At 43.3% G+C, this 18,729-nt stretch overlaps 1 protein-coding gene across 4 annotated transcripts in view; it reads left to right on the top strand.

Moving 5' to 3' along the window:
- Window positions 1-17,243, top strand: part of hivep1 (HIVEP zinc finger 1) — a 67,585-nt gene extending 50,342 nt beyond the window's left edge. For 3 of the 4 annotated variants that reach the window (XM_065470519.1, XM_065470520.1, XM_065470521.1), the window contains 7 exons: window positions 3,268-3,321; window positions 6,918-12,700; window positions 12,798-12,931; window positions 13,020-13,195; window positions 13,717-13,818; window positions 14,551-15,074; window positions 15,312-17,243. In XM_065470519.1, coding sequence (XP_065326591.1) covers window positions 3,268-3,321; window positions 6,918-12,700; window positions 12,798-12,931; window positions 13,020-13,195; window positions 13,717-13,818; window positions 14,551-15,074; window positions 15,312-16,409 — 7,871 coding nt within the window. In that variant the 3' untranslated portion in view covers window positions 16,410-17,243. Of the gene's footprint in view, window positions 1-3,267; window positions 3,322-6,917; window positions 12,701-12,797; window positions 12,932-13,019; window positions 13,196-13,716; window positions 13,819-14,550; window positions 15,210-15,311 lie in introns of all 4 variants that reach the window. The other variant, XM_065470522.1, reaches the window with a different exon arrangement.
- Window positions 17,244-18,729: the final 1,486 nt, after the last annotated feature.

Raw genomic sequence — 18,729 nt, 5'->3', positions numbered from 1 at the left:
TTTTTTTTTAGAAGTTTAGATCATGTTTAGATCTGCAGCTCATCTGTTTGGATGGGCTTCCCCTCCTACCCAACACTCCTCCCCCCCACCATAAGTGTAAGGTTGTAAACTCGCATCAGGTGGGCGCTGGTATCGAAAAGTGTGAACGTTTTCTTTGCAGTTACGTCATCTTCGCCCTGGGGGTAACGGTAATCATATTTCCCAGTCATCGTAGACAGCACAGAGAGAGGAGTGGGCTGGAAGATGTCGAGCGGAGGGGCATTAAAGATTCGTGGTTGTCATGACAGCAACAGACTGACTCCCTCGCCCACTAACCCCAGCCTAATTGACATGCACCCGCCCACTCAGGCCTCTCCCAGCCTGATCATATCCCGAGATATCACGTTTTATAGATCAAAGATCAGGAGTCGGCACCCTCGAGACCGAGGGCGAACTTCCATCTGTGTTTCGCTGCTGTCCTGTTGTTTTATTTGCCAGCTCAAAGAGCCGCGTTTGTAGGAGAACAGAACAACCTGTACAGCTCTTTACAGCCATCGGCTGCACATCAGACTCCTTTGTGATTTAAGTAAGACAAAGTATTACTACTGCATGTTTAAGTTGCATATCGATCCATGATCCACTAAATTATTAAAGCCTCTTGCTTACAGTACAGTCTACTTAAGCTCACCAAGCTCCCAGGGCAGCAGCCCAATGTGCTTTGCAAGGGCGATGATCATTTTTTTGTGTTTAATGGCTAGAAGGAAGCAAAAGAATTGGAGTATGTACAGCACAGTGTTTTTAAAAAGCAGTTCAAGGATCCTACAAATAGTTTTTCTTCCCTTCTATGCTCTGTTTAAAACCACACTTGTAAGCAGTTGCGCTATAAGTGGCTCTGTCTGACTTTAATGTCCTCAAACTGTGTTGTTTTTTTTGTTTTTCTCACTTCCTTCAAATTTTGTGGTCATGTTACACAATGCAGCGCTCTGCTTTTCATCACCAGTAACATTTTGTATGGATTCCTTTGTGCTGTTTTTCCTGCGGTTATGGAACAATTACACCAATTTTTTCTTTTAGATGGCACTGGGATGGTCGCAAGGCTCCGAAGTGAAATATGTAGCCCTCACCCACACTACCTCAGCAACCCCAACAGCCATAATGAGGCAAATATGAGCAACCCCATAATAATTCCCTGCTTGTTTAATAATTCGGGCGCTCTGAGTGGAATATTTTTCCCGTCCTTATTGAGGGTAGTGCTGCCTCGCCCCTTTCCGCTCACCCACGCTGGGGTTTCCTGATCTTTTCCACGCTCCAGAGCTCGACTTCATGGGTGTCATTCAGTGCGAGGGGGTCGTGTTTGCGGCTTCTTATGTAAGAAGAAGAATCTGCTCTATGATAGCTTACACTCTGCTCTCCTAACATAACACAACCACTAATAAGATTTTTGGTGGGCAGTAATCACTTACGCCCTGGTTTGCCAGCGCGCTCTAATACGAGACATATGTATATCACGCTGTGTAGGCTATGAAGCATATGCTCTCTGAAGTCTACCTCGGAACCTCCCGACCACTAAAATAAGCATTTTATTATCTCAAATTGGTTTGCAGCAGCGCAGATATTTACACGAGGAAGCCGTGAGGGTGAGCTGTGGTAGCCATGACTCTGAGGGAAGCTTCGGGATCCTCTCTGTTTGGAGAAATACCATGCCGCCTTCGTTGCCAGGAAAACACAGCGATTCCTTTGCCTTTGGGTGCCAAGGGCGTTCACGTGGTCATTTATATGTAAACAAATGTGTACCTCTGTCTTTGCTCTCTCGCTATCTACCATTTTGTTAAAGATGTGCAGATAAACAAATGCTCTACCCTCATGTGCCTCGGTTGCTGTGTTTCTGCTGGCAGGGTGCCTTTGTTTTGCTCTACAGCAGCGCAGGGGTGGGGACGCATTATGTAATTCGCGGCGTGTGCCTGGGATATAGAGAGGGAGAGAGACTGAGAAGGGTGTGACTATAGTAACACAAACACACAGAGATGATGACATAATCCCTGACCTCCTCTGTGGCCTGCTTGTGTCCTCCCCTCCTCTGAGTATTCCCGGCATTGGACTGTAAATTTGGGAACCACAGAGGAACATCCTCTCTCACTCTCCATCAACATTTGTGCAAAATTACTCCCACCGGTCCTCAAGGACTCCGCTTGCACTCTAATGTCAGAAGCAGGGCATAGAAGTCTTTGTGGGTTTGTTTTTCCATCCAGTTTCCATGGATGGTCTGGGAAGGCACGAACATGCTACAGTAGTGGCCAGGCTCTGGTATTGTGTGTTGCATGCAGAATTTTACCTTTTGCTTATAGAAGCCTGCAAAAAAAAGTCAAATTACTGCAGTATCCAGGAAACAAAGCTGTCAAAACAGCTCAGAATATGTTTTGCATAATAGAAAGTGAGGAGAAGAAGAAAGAGCTGCTAATGGTTCATCAGATTTCCTGAAAGTAATGAGTTTGCACTTTCATTTTTCACATGCATTTTTTTATTGTTGGTTTTAATGAATAAAATATGTCTGCCTGTTGCTTAAACTTGGAGAAGAAGTCAGAGTTTTGAACATAAATTAGAAATAATGAGTGCTGGACACGTACTTTCATATTCTATATGCTTCCTCACTCCCACAGCCAGTGGCAGTGACCCTGCAGGAGCAGGAAACCAGAGGAATTAACTCATCTCTTTGCCTCTATTCCACTGTGTATAACCCACTCACGCCACAACGAGCCAGTCTATATAATTAATATTGATTACAGTACTGCGTCACCTCCCACACATCCATATGGGTCATACAAAAACAGGTTCTTAACCTGCTGGATGTGGGTGATATGCTGTGACATATAGAAGAGCTGAATTGAATACTCTTGTGCCCCCCGAGGGGCGTAAACTGCAGTTAAATATGCAAATTGATCTGTGGGTTAGAGCGCACACTGTGATAATGACAACAAACCCACCTTATAGACTTGTTTGCAAACTTAATCTGTGTATCAAACACCCTCGTACTGCTCTTTTTTCTGTAAGTGGGTGTGCCTGCATGATTGTGTTTTTGTGTACGCCCCCCTTCATATGATTACAGTAGTTTCCATAATGGAATAGTGCACTCTCTCTGCTATGGAAGAATGTCTGTTTTTCATTTGAAAGACCTTCATCCTGCTGCAGCCGTGTGGGAAGCATCCCCAGAATCATTAGTTCATTCTGCACTGCCTCGACTGTCGAGCGCGCTGCTCTGTGCTGAAAATGGTTTCTGTTCTTGTGTTGCAGATAAAATCGAGGAGGCACAGAAAGAGCTTAAAGACCCCAAAGGCTCACAGAAAGGTAAGAGATCTCTTATCAAAACTTGCAATTTCCAGAGAACTGCGAGGAAAGCTTTCTCTTTCATTTTTAATGTAGAATATCTTCTCTTTCACCACCTCAGGGTTTAAAGTGAATTAAATAAGTAATTTAACCTAAAATAAAGCACAAGCAAAAAGCGCAAAATAAATGCAAAATCACTGATGTGGAAAGGAAAGATTATTATATCGGTCACATCAGTGAGGCACGGCAAGCACATTTCACCCAGAGGAAACCCAAAGTGCTTCAGGGTACACGGGCAAAAACACTGAAAAAATTATTTTTAAAAAAGTAAAAACAACAGTGATTTACTGTTATTAGTATGAATAAATCCTGCATTTAAACAGGCAGACTCATTAAGAGCAGGATATCTTTTACCACAGTAACCTGTGAAAGCATCAGTTCAGATTATAAAAAGAGATTTTTGTGGTAATAAAGTGCTTGAACTTGTGTTTATTGTAAGAGGGTACAGCTAATGTTAGAAAGGCTTGCAAACCTGATATTATAAGTACTGTATTTAAAGGTAAAAAGAGAGCAGAGGTAACTGCCCTTATAAATGTGTGTGGGGTTTTTTTTTATTTTAGTGAAGACTGTTGATGTATTTATCATGTCTTCTCAGCGTGAAAGCAGATATTAGTGGCAGATGTTTATGTGGTTGCACAAAAATGTCCCATTTAAATTTTAAGGTTTTCTTTAAAAGCAATTAGATATTTAACTACCAAGTACTGTGCTGCAGCTCCATCTTCCCCTGATACCCCTGTTGATGCTGCCAGGTTGGTGTGAACTTGTAATTTCTACCTGGTCTCCAGTGAAATGTGTGATTTATACTTCTGCGGTGAATCTATGTAGAGCCTACGACGGTGTGTGACGCTGTTGCCATATTCAACCCCTAAACCACGATGGGCTGCCAGTGATCTGGTGGATGGAGTTTATTTATTTTTTTGTTCATGATCCATTCATAATCATTTAATAATGCTGCAGTTAAATTGAAAATATTTTTATATATATTTTTTAATAAATATTTAAATTATTATTATCCGTCTCCTCTAAGGATGAATCCGGCAATTAAACTGGAGAATTGCGTCATCTACTAATCAGAAAATCAGGGTTTGATCCACAGCTCCTCTAGCCCTTTGTGTTGACTTTCTTTGGACAAGATGGTGTTAGAGCATGTATGTAAAGGGTAAAAAGGGCTCAACGGCAAAGAAGAGTGTGCGGTCTGCACCTAAGAGGACTTTAAGTACTCAGTAAGAGTAGAAAAGCACTATATAAGGACCAGTGCATTTACAATTTAATGTTTCCTTTGTTTTGAGCTGTGTGCATACATTCTCAGTAATCTTTCCATTATGCCCCGACTGAACACATGAACAGTTTCTTTGATAAGTGGACTGTTGTGTAACTACATTGAAATAGAAAAGCCAGTTTGACTAAGCTGTGCCTGAGAATCAGCCTGCTGTGCATTTTCCTTTTAATGACACTCAACCTTTGATTGAATCATCCACTGTAAATGGGATTGGGTGATGATTCTAAACAGGGTATAAATATCTCAGTCCACCTCTTAAAGTACAGCAGGTAGTTTTATCACTGCCAGCAAGTCAAAGGGTAATCCCTTTGGCAACCTGCCTTATGAAGAAGTATGTCAATTGCCCTCGGTCTAGATAACTAAAGGATCGCCTTTATTTTACATTAAATATATTATTTTAATGCAGTTACAGGAACATAAGTGTTTAGAAATGAGGAGAAGGTTAACAAAAAGTGTTTCTTTTATCTCAGTGACTGTTAATGATGGAAAACTTGTGGTGAAGTCATGTCCCTTTTTTGAGAACTGGTTTGTGTAGTTTGGATGAATAAATATCGCCTTTCCCATGTCTTTTAGCTACAGTTTGTACAAAGATTCTTTTTAAGCATCAATTAAAAAAGGTTATTTATTTAAAAAAACACAGGGTTTGTTCAGAAGACCTTGTTATATTGATTGCATGGCAGTTTTAAAGCCTCTCGAGTTGCATGGTTGCGTGGAGAATGGATTTACTTATGTAAAGGGAAGCCCTTGAAAGAACCCTGAAGTCATCTTGGGAAATACCTACACAGGCCAGGAAACTGTGACAGGCTGTGACACTGCTACTCTTGTGCAACATGCCCATGAAAACACTTGCCTCAGTCATTATTATGGGACACCATCGCATGGGTGTGCCCTTTTTAAAACAGTGCACCTATTATTATAAGAATGCAGCTCAGTAAGCATGCAGATGTACTTTGTTATACGCTAGTTATTTGCACCATTTTCTGATCAGCCGAGCCTTCATAGGTCAACATTTCTTATCAACAAGGGCAAGAAATGACTGTTACTTGCATAATAAAGCGTGGGTCTCCGTGGTATTAGTCACACAGCTAACGAGTGCGAGGGCGAAGTATCTTCACTGTAGTATACGTCTATCATTATCTAAATTAAACAAATTATCGATAAGCTGATGGAAAACAAAGTAGGCTGCAGAGAAAGCTTTCACAACTGGAATGTTGAAGCTCTCAAAAAGCTGTTTAATACATATTTTTATAAATAACAACCACAAATTTTATGTATTCGTTTTACAGTTGGATTAAAATAATAATACATGTACATGTAAATGATTATCTTGCTTATGTAACTGTGCAGTATGATCCAGAATAGTGTCACTATTTGTCACTAAATTTGTCACTGGAGATAACACAGCTTATATAGTACAGAATTAATAGTAAAAGTAGTTAATTTATTTAAATAGTGGGAAATAAAGCAAAAACAGAACAATCAGTAATTTTAATAGTTTAGAAAAAGAGGAGAACTGATAGAGTTAGTGGAGATGACATACCTGTGGAGTTATGGAGATGCAGGAGGATTAGTTAGTTAGTTCACTTTATTAAAGATGCACAACGGTGAAGAAGTGTACTGGTCCAGTTTTTCAAAAACGAGGGTGATGTGGAAGTGGGATCACATCAGTGGTCGTCTCTGAGTCTTTTCTTTTGTAATCACTGATTAGTTGAAACTGTCTATAAGACAAAATCAGCTGCTGTTAGTTCAGACAATGGTATTTTCCCGTTGTTTTCTTTAATGTGCTTAACTGTTAATGCAGATATAATTACATATGTTTAAATGTAAAAATTAAAGTCCTACTGCTCGCACACGGCAGGGATCCACTTCTTAGTTTTATTGTTTCCAGTTGTAAGATGCTGCTGGTATTTATATTATTGTCATATTGAGATCAAAGTGTGTTTCAAACATTCTTCATGTGCAATAAAGGGGTAAAACAGAAGCACTGTAGTGTGTGAGCTGTTGATCTTTTTCTTTTCCTGTGTGCATTTTTTTAGTTAAATGTAACAAGAAGAGACCAAGTTAGTTAGTTATACGAAAAATGTGATTTTCAAAATGGCATTAGAGTTATTTCCTGTGTCCAATAGAGATTACATTTAAACTCATTTTATAAGCCAAGGTTGTCAGCAGTAGAAGTTAATTTTTTTTCAATAATGTCGTTTGTGCTAGCACTGGAAGAGAGGAGATGAAGGAAATGGTTATTATACCACCTTAATTATTGTTGTCTCTGTCTCCACAGGGCTATCTGACAGCAGTCGAAGAAATGCGGACAGCATAAAGGGTCTTAAGAGGAAGAAGGTTGTTGCAGAGAATCAGCTAAAGAAAATTCCTAAATCTCCAGTGAAGAAGCCCCTGCAGTCAAAAACATCTGCTGAATCTGCTCTCCGAGGATCTTCGTCCAAGGAAACTCCGCATTCTTGCTCCTCCTCCTCCAACAGTCCTTCCCACAATCTTTCAACATCGCCCAGTGGAGAAAGTGACCAAAAGTATGCTCAACCAGTTGCAGCGTCCCCTGACAAGGGGTCATTTTCTGCTGAGGCTGAAAGGCTGAAGCAGGAAAAATCATCTTCTAGGCCACCATCGCTTGAGCTCACAGCTGGTGAGGAGGACACTCTGATTACTGCTAAAGGAACTCTAAAGCCTAAAGAAAGCAAAAGCCAAGACTCCAGCTTTAAGGGAGATCCTTACGCCAACAGCGCTCCACTTGATGTCCTACTTAAGGCCATGGAGCCTGATTTTAGCACACTGGCTGAGAGGAAAGCCTCGATGCAGGTCACAGCCATTGGTAAAGCCAGTGGTGAAATCACAACAATGCCAGGTGTCAATGTTGGTCTCCAGACCCAACCTTCCCATATGCAGACCTATTATATTGACAAACAGGGCAATGTCATTGGCATTGCAGCGCCAATACAGGGAAATCTACAAACAGCTCCACAGGGTACCGCTCCCCTTGCTACACCGCATTTTATGCCCGTTGCTTCCAATCCAGAAAATCCTAGCTTGCACATAAACTTTAATGCAGGACCATCTACTATAACTCATGCTCCTGTTCCCTCTGGCTCAAGTGCTTTGCCACAAAGCCAACCACCAGTTGTGCACACATGCCAGTCCCTCTCAGCCAGTGTTCCCAGCAGTATTCAGGTCCCAGTTACACCAGGCAGCAACCAAGTTCAGATGACCACTGTAATGACCTTTGGTGCTGAACAGGTTTCCAAGGACCAAAAGCCTAAAAAACCAGGAAAGTACGTTTGTGAATACTGCAACCGGGCATGTGCAAAACCCAGTGTGCTGCTCAAACACATCAGGTCTCACACAGGAGAAAGGCCATATCCCTGTGTTACTTGTGGCTTCTCATTCAAAACCAAGAGCAACTTGTACAAGCACAAGAAATCACATGCTCATGCCATAAAACTGGGTCTCATTGCACGCTCCGAATCAGGAGGTGGATCGCTATCTCAAGAGTCTGACAAAACCGCAGGAACACATTCAGAGGCAGAGGAGAGTGGAGACAGCGATGAGGAAGGTAGCACTGCTGACTTAGACCCCGACTCGTCACAGAGCAGTGTGGCTGCTTTGTCTGAAAACAGTTTACAGAGTGCAGGTGGAACACAAGCCAACCATGGGGAAGTGGACTTATCCGGTGTTTCTGACTCAGTCAAATCATCCCCAGCTCAGAGAGCTCACGAGCCTAAAGTAACAGCTGCACTCCCAAAAGTTGTTGTGTACCCAGTTAATGTCTCCCCTCTGAGGGCGGATAGTCCAAGAGTTACAGGAGCAGCACCTGAGCAAGCTGCTGCACAACGACAACGAGACTTCCAGACTGCCAGTCTGAGATCGAATATCACAGTCTTGTCATCTCTGAAAGGGGTGGATGGTGCAAATCCCTTACTAGAGACCGTCAGTGAAGATGAAGACCAACACTGCAAGTCTCCACTGTTAAGTGGGCATGCTCAGCTTCAGCGGCAACAAGCAACAGACTTTTCTCAGCAGCAACAGCCTAAGTGTCTACTTAGTCCACGTAGTTTGGGAAGCACTGATTCAGGTTACTTCTCACGTTCTGAAAGTGCTGATCAGGCCATGAGTCCACCCAGTCCATTTGTAAAGATAACTCCACCAGTAGATGTTGATATTGCCAAGAACACTCTTCCTAATGTCCCTCCTGTGGTTGCCTCAGTCATGCATGTAGCACATGAGCAGAGACCAAGGGCTATAGACGGACAAATGCGTCCACGATTAGAAGCCAGTGCACGCTCTTTAGAAGAACGAATTACAAAGTTGATATCTGATAATGAGATAGTAGTTGACAACAAGCAGCTGGACAGTGTAAAGCCAAGGAGGACCTCTCTTTCAAGGAGAGGTAGCATAGACTCCCCGAAGTCATACATATTTAAAGACTCTTTTCAGTTTGATCTTAAACCAATGGGAAGAAGGTCAAGTTCCAGCTCAGACATCCCCAAATCTCCATTCACTCCCACAGATAAATCAAAGCCAGTATTTCTTCTTTCTGTACCCCCCCAATACCCACCGATGGATTGTTTGCCAATAACAAGGAGCAACTCTATGCCTACTACACCAGGACACACTGCTCTTCCCCTTAATGTTGCTCCTGTCCCCCATCCTTTGCGCAGCAGCCAGTCATGTGATGACAAAATTAGTGCACTAAATGACGATGTATTTTCATCAGCTCCATCAACCCCAAATCCTGCAATGCATTCTCGTACCTTGGTCAGACAAATAGCAGTAGAGGACTTTTCCCACAATGACAGACATGGCCTCCCCTCTGTTCGCTCCATGGATGAGGGCTATATCGGACAAAGCAATTCTGCAGAGCACATGCAAAGAAGCAGGTCTTTTGAACACAGTCAGGAAAGAAACAGAAAACCTCAGCAGACTAAAGGCACGATGTACGAGTGTGAAACGTGTCGCAACCGGTACAGAAAGTTAGAGAACTTTGAAACTCACAAGAAATTCTACTGCTCTGAACTTCATGGTCCAAAAAACAAACCAATGGCTGCCAAAGAAACTGACCAAGATGTTTTTCATGTTAATTTACAGCAGCCCATAGCAGGAGCAACCACAACTGGGCCAGGGGTACTTGATCAACAGACATCATTCAGGAAGAGGAGGAAAATGAAAAGTGTTGGTGATGAGGATGATCAGTCTCCAACTGATACTAGTGCACCTTGCTCTGTTAGTTTTGAGCTACCAGCAGTTCTGGCAAACAGGAATTTTCCTCAGCATGCTGTAATAGTAGATATACAACCCAAAATCAACCAGCCAAAGCTACCTCAGATACAGCTTGTAGCAAGAGGCATTAATTCTCCAGATTCCAGACTTTCGCCAATACGAGAGACCCAGATCAGTACCCCTGCTAAAGGAGACTTGCAAAGGCAAGGCAGCGGCACTTCAGTCATCAGACACACCAACTCTCTCAGCAGACCCAATTCCTTTGAGACAGAGTCTATTGACAGGATCTCTCCTGTTGATAGCATGGAGAAGGATCCCCTGAACAAACCCAAATCAGATGTGGCATCTGGTGTCTTAACTGATGGTTACCATGAAACCATATCAAAACCTAAAAGCACGGACTATGGAAAACAAAGAAAGGAGCAGTGCACTGATAGGACAGTGGCACCAGTTGGTGAACACTCTACTCCTATCCATCAATCTCGCCTTGTTCGTCAAAATAACATTCAAGTTCCTGAGATTTTAGTCACCGTGGAACCGGACAGAGAACATGAAACACAGACTGCTGAACCAGCAGATAAACCTGCAGATCAGTTCAGCTGGCCTCAGAGAAGTGAGAGTTTGTCAAAGCTGCCAGCAGAGAAACTTCCCCCTAAGAAGAAAAGAATTCGTCTGGCTCAAATGGATCATTCATCGGGTGAATCCAGTTTTGAATCGAGCCTCTCACGAAGCCTCAGCAGGGACAGCAGTCTTTCTCGTGGCTCCAGCATCTCAGCCTCTTTTGACAGAGATGAGCCATCTAGATCGGAGAGTCCTTCTCGAGGAGAGTGCGTTGGTAAAATTCCAGAAACTCAGTGTTTGCCAACAGCTTTCAACACCCTTGGTGTGCCTGGAATGATGAGGCGTGCCGCATCTGAACAGATCACATGTACTCAACCCTCTGTGGAGATTTCATGTGACTACCGCAGCAAATCCTTTGACTGTGGCAATGTATCTCCAAGTAGATCTCTGTCACCTGCTGGACAGCCAAAAAGTGGACAACTCTCCCAGCTTTCCCAGGTGCCACTAATTGAGAGGAGACGGGGGCCATTAGTTCGGCAGATGTCTTTAAAAATTGGACCTGAAAGTCAGCAACCTGTTAGGAAAGCTGCCGCACCTTTAGACAAGCCTCTCATTGGAAATGTTAGCTCTTTCACTCAGAACAGACCCCAGCAGATTCACATTACTAGCAGGCGCACAGTGCCTCAGCCCTTTGTCCTGCACACAGAAGAACCACCACTGCAAAAGAATGAGCAAATGGTGCAAAGCATTAATTTGGGTAGCCCAACTCAGCAGCCTCAAGTCCATGGCCTTCCACATCCTTGGCACCAAACATCAAGGGTTCAAATTTGCCAAAAGATACAACAACAACCACTAAACCAGATCTTGGTTTGTCGAGAGAACATCCAAAACAAACCAGCTGACACAGAAGAAAAAAAACATTTTGTGCCCAAATACCAACTACAGTGTCCAGCTCTGAGAACAGGCCAAACCTTTTCCTTCTCTGGCACACAGGGAGCTCAGATAGCCCTGCCAGTTTTAACAATACCAATTGCCAATCCGATTTTGAGCATTTCAAAATCATCTGATGTAATCCAAAATTTGTATGTAGCTCAACCCAGTCAACAGGGTGCAGACAGTAAAACACAGACTGTTGTTTTGTCGGGTGAACAGCAAAGAGAATCATTTGATCAGACCCAAGGAAGTGCTATACCGCTGCCACAGATCTTGATAACTCACGAGCAGATCCACCCTGCTTACTCTGTGCCCAATAAAAATAGCCTGTCGTCGACTCCCAGTGTGGAAAGTGATTTTCGTGTTGCAACAACTGCAAAGAAAGATAGGACTGCAGCTCAGACAGGAGGCCCTCATAACCGCACTGTAGAACAAACTCCTTCTCTTGGGTCTTTACATTGCACGCAGAAACTGGCATCCGTAACACTATGCCCGCAGCAGGAACCCACTGCATCAAGCAAACGAATGTTGTCACCTGCAAACAGCTTGGACATCTACATGGAAAAGCACCAAAAACGAGCTAAAGATGAGCATGGTGTGGCCTGCCTCACCGATGGACGATCAGTCAATTATCTTAATTCCAAGATGTCGGAGGTGACCCGACAACGGAAGCTGACACTCGTTAGGCAGGTGTGCACAACTGAACCAGTGGACAGTCCCATTGAGACGGAGGCCCCACCTCTGCCCCAGGTTAAGTCAGATGGGGAGAAGGACTCAGAGGCTACTGATGATGTTAAACCTATGTCACCTGATGGTGCTGGGATAGAAAAAGATACAATAACTGTTATTCATGAAGAGACAGGCCCTATCCTGAATACTACACTTGGTAGCCAGGGTACCTCCATGCCAGCCAACAACAATCTGAAGCCTCAAGAAAAAGCTGAGGAACAGAGGTGGACTCCAGCCAAATCCCCAATTAGGCCCTCCAGTTTCCACGGTGGTCAAGTGAAATTGACCACATCTGTGTCTGTGGTTAACACAAAAGATAGCCATCGCCTGTCTTTCCCCAGCCTGAAGACCACCACCACTTTCACATGGTGTTTCTTGATGAAAAGGAAACCCCTCCATGTTCAACAGACCGACCTGAAGACTTCAGCATACGCTACCTGGACAGCCAAACCCAACAACCCTAACCCACTGGGGTTGCCTACCAAGGTGGTCATGTCTTTGTTTGACTCCAAGCAGAGCTCCAAGAAAATACACTACACATCAGCCATAAAAACAAGTGGGAAATCGGACATCTTGTCTTACTCAGGCAAGCTGAAGGATGTCATGCCCAGGGTAAGACTTAACTTTCTGCAAAGTCTGAAATATCATAATGTTGTAATGATGACTTGTTTCTTGAGTCACATCTAAAAATATCATCTTTTTCCTGCAGTTGCCAGTAACCCAAAAGTCTGTATCAGTTGAAACCAAAAGTAAAGTGCAGCCAGAGACTCAAGCCAGCAACGATTCAGACAAGGACTTGGTCACTACAACAGAACCGAGGCGAATCAAAATATTTGATGGCGGGTATGAAACGGAACAATCTGATTATATTCCAAATGTTAGAAACATTATGTTAGATTTTGTGCCTCATGGTTACATTTCAAACCCACAGGTACAAATCTAACGAGGAGTATGTTTATGTACGTGGACGTGGGCGAGGTAAATACATCTGTGAGGAATGTGGGATTCGCTGCAAGAAGCCGAGCATGCTGCGCAAACACATCCGTACTCACTCTGATGTCCGGCCGTATCATTGTGTCCACTGCAATTTCTCCTTTAAGACGAAAGGTGAGTGTTAAAGCCATGTGATTATAATTTGTACAATGCAGTTGAATAAGTCCCTTTTAAATGCAGTACATGCATGTATGATTTTTCATTTGCCTTGTCTTTTGATAATTAGTGCAGCCTCGTATAAACAGCAACAAATGTAGTTCTGTTAATGTCTTTAAAAGTTATAGCTCTTTCTCACGCCTGATTTTGCAATATCAAACTCCGTATCTGTAACACACTGGAACTGAAAGAATTTACTCCTTCCTTTTACAAGCTGTGAAATTAAAAATGTTATTCCACCATCTCTTAAACCAAGACAGTATGATTCACCATTCTTTATCGAACTTGCCTACCCACGCGACACTGCAGAACAGTACTTGGTGTCAGCAACCCACGTTCATTTAAAAATGTCTTTATCAGTTACTCACCCTTTACATAGAGCTTTCCCAAAGACCGCATACTCTTACATAAACTCCTTCTGTGCTATTGTTCAAGCTCTACCCACCCGTAAGACCTCATTGCCTCCTTTTTTGTTACAGGCAATCTGACCAAGCACATGAAATCCAAGGCCCACAGTAAGAAGTGCATGGAGATGGGGGTGCCTGACGGTCTAATTGACGATCAGGATGCTGAGGACTCTGGTACGGTGCTTTGCTGCTCGGGGTTTTCCTTGAGGGAATTGCGGAAGGATCATTATTTGCACAAAAGCCATAACTTCTATAAGATGAACGGTTTTGTCTGTAAAATATGAGTTTTGTATTACTACATACAGTTGCATATATAATAGTGACTTAATTCAGATTTACTTATACAGTCAGCTTTGATTTCTAACAGCGGGATTGCCCTTCTTTTAATAGTTTAATGGCATGAAATATAAAACATGGAGTGTCCCTGCTTGTGCTCTGTTGCTATGTCGATCAATGGCTTTGCCACGGTCTAATTAGAAATTCTAAATGCAGCTTCTTCCTCTTAACTCAAAGCGCATGTGGGCGACATGCACAGCGTTTAGAAAGAGGAAATTGCTGCATCTAATTTTAGAAAAAAAGAGAGGGAGAGAGAGGCTGCCTGAAAACATTCTGTGGTCCAAGTCTCTAACAGCTTATTTGTTTTTCCTCCTCTGCCTGTGATGGAGCTCAGGGGCGTATGGTGGTGTAGGGTGTGAAACACTGCAGCAGCAGCAGCAGCAGTACAAAACATCCATGAGTAGCGGGATTTTCAGTGCTGTTTTTTCTCACTTTAAGAAAGAAATCTTGGATGATAATGAAAGTTATTTAATGAATGAGTCTGGTTTTTTTCTAGCTGTGATGACGTGTATGTACAGCAGAATTCAGAGACAAGAATTCAGTTTTTCTTCTCACGTATTTCCTCTGCAGGAGACCGCAGTCAGGTGAGCAGTGCTGACCGCCAAGATTCAGACGGAGATGACTCCGATGGTCCTGATGATGAGGAGAATGATGACAACGAGGAGGAAGAGGAGGACAGCCAAGCAGAGTCGGGACTCTCTACCAATCCTTCTGTGTCTGCAAGCCCGCAGCACATCTCTTCCAAAGAGGCTGACGTCCCTCCTAGCGCACTCCTAGCCCAGATGTCGATCAGCTCCATCTCACTCCCTCTGTCCCAGCCTCCAGTTCCCGAATCCCACACAACATACTCCGAATCTGTCCCCATGATGAGCCCCGTGTTCCTGAGCAAGCATTCGGGGTCCTGCTGCAGTCCAATGCCTTTCCTTAACTCTCCTCCACCTGTTGCCACCACATCAGAGTCCTACACCTCAGACACAGAGTCGGTGCACATGATGAGCCCAGTGTCACCCTGCAGGCAGATGTCCATCGACTACCCAGACTTTGATGTGCCCCCTAGTCCCCCAGTGCAAGGCAAGGGCTCCAAAATAGGCCAGGTGAGACCCTTATTTTCTCACTGTGTCCCCCTCCACCCCTCCCTGTCTGCTTCCCTTCTTTCCTATCCATACCCTTACTTTGACTCCTGCATGCAGGGCACTTCCACAAAACTCCTCTGAATTCTCTGAGCAAAGGTGAATAATCCTATAGGTCTACTGGACTAATCCAGATATCTTCTAAACTTGGGTTTTGCCAAAATAATGTCAAGAAGTGACGATATTTTTTTCCTTTCACAGGACACCTCTGCGTCTCCTGTTGTGGCAACCAGTGAGTCAAGTATACCAGTGGACCGGGGCACACAGACTTCCTCCTTTGGTTCTCAAGTTCCTTCACACTTCCCCCTACAGGGTGTATCTCAAACACCGGGAGCAGAGACCCAGACACACCTGTTTAGTCACCTGCCCCTGCACTCTCAGCAGCCGTCTCGCTCCTCTTACAGTATGGTTCCAGTTGGGGGGATCCAGCTGGTCCCTGCTGGCCTGGCAGCTTATTCTACCTTCGTGCCAATCCAGGCGGGCCCCGTCCAGCTCACCATCCCAGCTTTGAGCGTCATTCATCGAAACACGAGCCCGTTGCCAGCTCCCAACACTCCACCCCAAACGGAGAGCTTGCCAACTCAGCCACTTGTGGTCCAGGAACCAATCAGCAGTGTCGTACCCTGCTTCCCTCTAGGGCAGGTTACTGGCCTGCAGGCTCAAACAATCCAGCCAGTGGGTCTGGAAACACTTAACCTCATGGGACTGACCAATGCAGGCCTGGCATCCACACAGCTGCTGCCCCAGCAAGGCCTCACCCTCAATGCTGCCCTTGGAGTGCAGGTTTTAGCTGCCAACCCCACCTCCCAAAGCAGCACTGGGCCGCAGACACACGTCCCAGGCCTGCAAATAGTAAATATTGCCCTGCCTGCCATCATTCCTTCGCTCAGCCCTCTGTCCACCCTCAGTCCCCTCCCCGGGTCCTCTGAGAGGCAGGGAAGCCCTGAAGCTCTGGGAACACAGCCACCTCATGGTGAACACAGGCTTGGTTCACCACCCGCCCCTTTTAAGGTCAGCTCCTCTCCAGAAGTGACCTCAGGCAGCAGGGCTAGCCCCGGAGGTAACAGTGGAGCAAAGCTCACACAGACTGTGGCGAGGGATTCACGAGAAAAATCCCCCCAGCAGAATCCATCACCAGCTCCTGAGAGTCAAGCAAGCAGCCCCAAACAGCCTGCAGCTGAAGGAGCTGGTGATCCTGCACCTCTACGACTGCCACCAGTGACCAGCTGGCAGAAGGTAGTTGAAGACTATAACGAGGCCTCCAGTGACGATGAAGACCGACTGGTCATTGCCACCTGAAACCCTCAAGTGGAAACACTTCTTCTTCTCCTTTTGTAATTCTTGTCACTTTGTAAGACTGAAAACACTTTTCAGGGGTTTGTTTCTCAGCAAATCACCTTTCAAAGCACAGATGCTGACATTCATATTGTACGTGCAATCATATGACAGTTATGATGATGATGATGACCAATCATTTAATTTTTTTTCCAAATTGTCAGCTCCAGACAGTTTCTTTTTCTTTTTTTTTGTACATGTTGTATAGACAATTGTGCCTTTATGGAGTTTCTTGTTTAGGAATCTGTACATAATTCCTTATAAATTCAGTCAATGCTTGTGTTTAATTCAAAAAAATAAAAAAGAACCATAATACTGGATGATATCAATTTTATTCTGGAGGATTCGTCATTCGTAAATTTATGGAATTATAAATGTTGTACTTGTATATGTACATTTCTATGGATTATCGGGCAATGTTTCTGTGTACAGATGTTGTGTTCAACTATTTATTATAATCCATCTAGTGCCCATTATGATCCATAAGTCCATAGGTATGTGCATTATGGTAGCTTTACATTGCTGTATCAATATTCTTAACTGTATCAGTAAAAAATTTGTTTATAAACCTTTAAACTGTCTTATACTTGATTGATTAAACACTTACTGCATTAAAAAAGAGGCTATTCGTCCCTCTGAACACCTGCAAACCTCACTCATTTCCAACAGTAAACATCAGTTTACAGGCTGTGCTTTTATATGCTGGAAATTGATGGAAATGAGCCAAGAAAACGCACTCCTGTCATTAAATGTAGACTTGAGTTTGCTTCTCCTCTAATAAAAGCTACTTTCATCACAGCAGGTAGCTCCACATGTTTGATTTGGCAGATTTATTTATTTAACACCTGATCCCACCCCAGAGGAATTTGGAGCCTTCACGTGTTAGGCAAATATGTAAACCACTACACTATGGATGTATAGTTAATGATGCCACATCAGAAATGCTCCAGTTAGTGAAAAATTGATCTTAACGTACACTTTACACTTTGTTACTCTCATCTTACGGGTTAATCAGTTACATGAATTATTATTGGTCTTCTCAGACTTGTAGCCATTACTAGAGCAAGATTGTCATTAGACAATTTTTGTGTCAGACTTGGGAATCGGTTACAGGTGGAGTGTTTCAGTCTAACAATAAATAAATCAATTACATTTCCTGGAAATACTTTAAAGCTATGTTTTAAAACAGAACTGGATTTGCAATGATAAGCTAACTTGGTTTTTAGGGTTTTTTGAGTTTATGTTAAAACTCGGAAAGTTTTACCGACCAAACAGGAAAAGATCTGAAAGATGAATTTGTGAGCAAATTGTTTGTTACAGCTGCAAATAAAATAACCCACTTGCCCAAAAGGATTTCATTACGAAATGAACACATTATATGCATGTCGTTAATATCTGGTGTCCCTAAGCAATTACATCAAACTGCCATGTAAAGTACACATATTAATCTTAATAGTTTAAACCATGAAAATATGCTCTGCAGAGCCAAAAATGGAGCTTCTTACATTACAAGTAGGTGGTTATGTTTGTTTTCAGTGTTCAGACTTTAGTTTCTTACCTCTCACAAAGATTATGTTGCACACGTTTGCTTCAGCACTGATGTTCTGTGTTCTAACCTTTGCATAGACCTGAGCAGAATGAAAATCAGCATGCTCACTGGGCTGTGTTAAATGATGAAAAAATACTGCAACAATCTTGAACCATAGTTCAATCTTTTTTTTCTTTCCTTTTTTTTTTTTAAATGTATCACTTACTACCACTGTTACTAAACATTACCTAAATATTGCAATTTGTTGATTTTAACGAGTAGAATTCAATCTAAACTTCGAATTGATTTTATTTTATACAAATAAAAAAAAAGTGACGATATGGAGAGCTCAAACATGGCAATCTGGCCTCAGTGAGGGAAACTTCCCTGTCGTCTTAAGAGGTTTTCAGTGATAACCCCCTTGTTCTTCACCATTCAGAAAGGTGACTCATCCATCCACACTGAAGACTAATCCTCCCACCCCTCCTCCCTCAGGGCTGGCTGAAACCTGTGGGTGAAGCTATAGCAAAGCAAACAGAGACCCCTAGAGGTCAAGATCTGCTACACTGATGAAGGGAAGAGCCAAAACAGAAGAAAACCTGGGCTGTTTCTAAAGGCTTAAGCACACCATGCATGATTTAAACTTGAGTGCCAAAATTTTTAATCCAAACCTTACAAATCTGCAGCTCCCCTGCTTTGTTTCTTTCCTGGACAAACTTGTTTTCCCAGCCAGTGGAAACTCTCAAGGCCAGTTTC

Source organism: Pelmatolapia mariae, linkage group LG22, assembly GCF_036321145.2.
Source record: "Pelmatolapia mariae isolate MD_Pm_ZW linkage group LG22, Pm_UMD_F_2, whole genome shotgun sequence".
Taxonomy (NCBI): domain Eukaryota; kingdom Metazoa; phylum Chordata; class Actinopteri; order Cichliformes; family Cichlidae; genus Pelmatolapia; species Pelmatolapia mariae.
The sequence above is the reverse complement of the archived record's forward strand: the minus strand, read 5'-3'. Positions and strand labels throughout refer to the sequence as shown.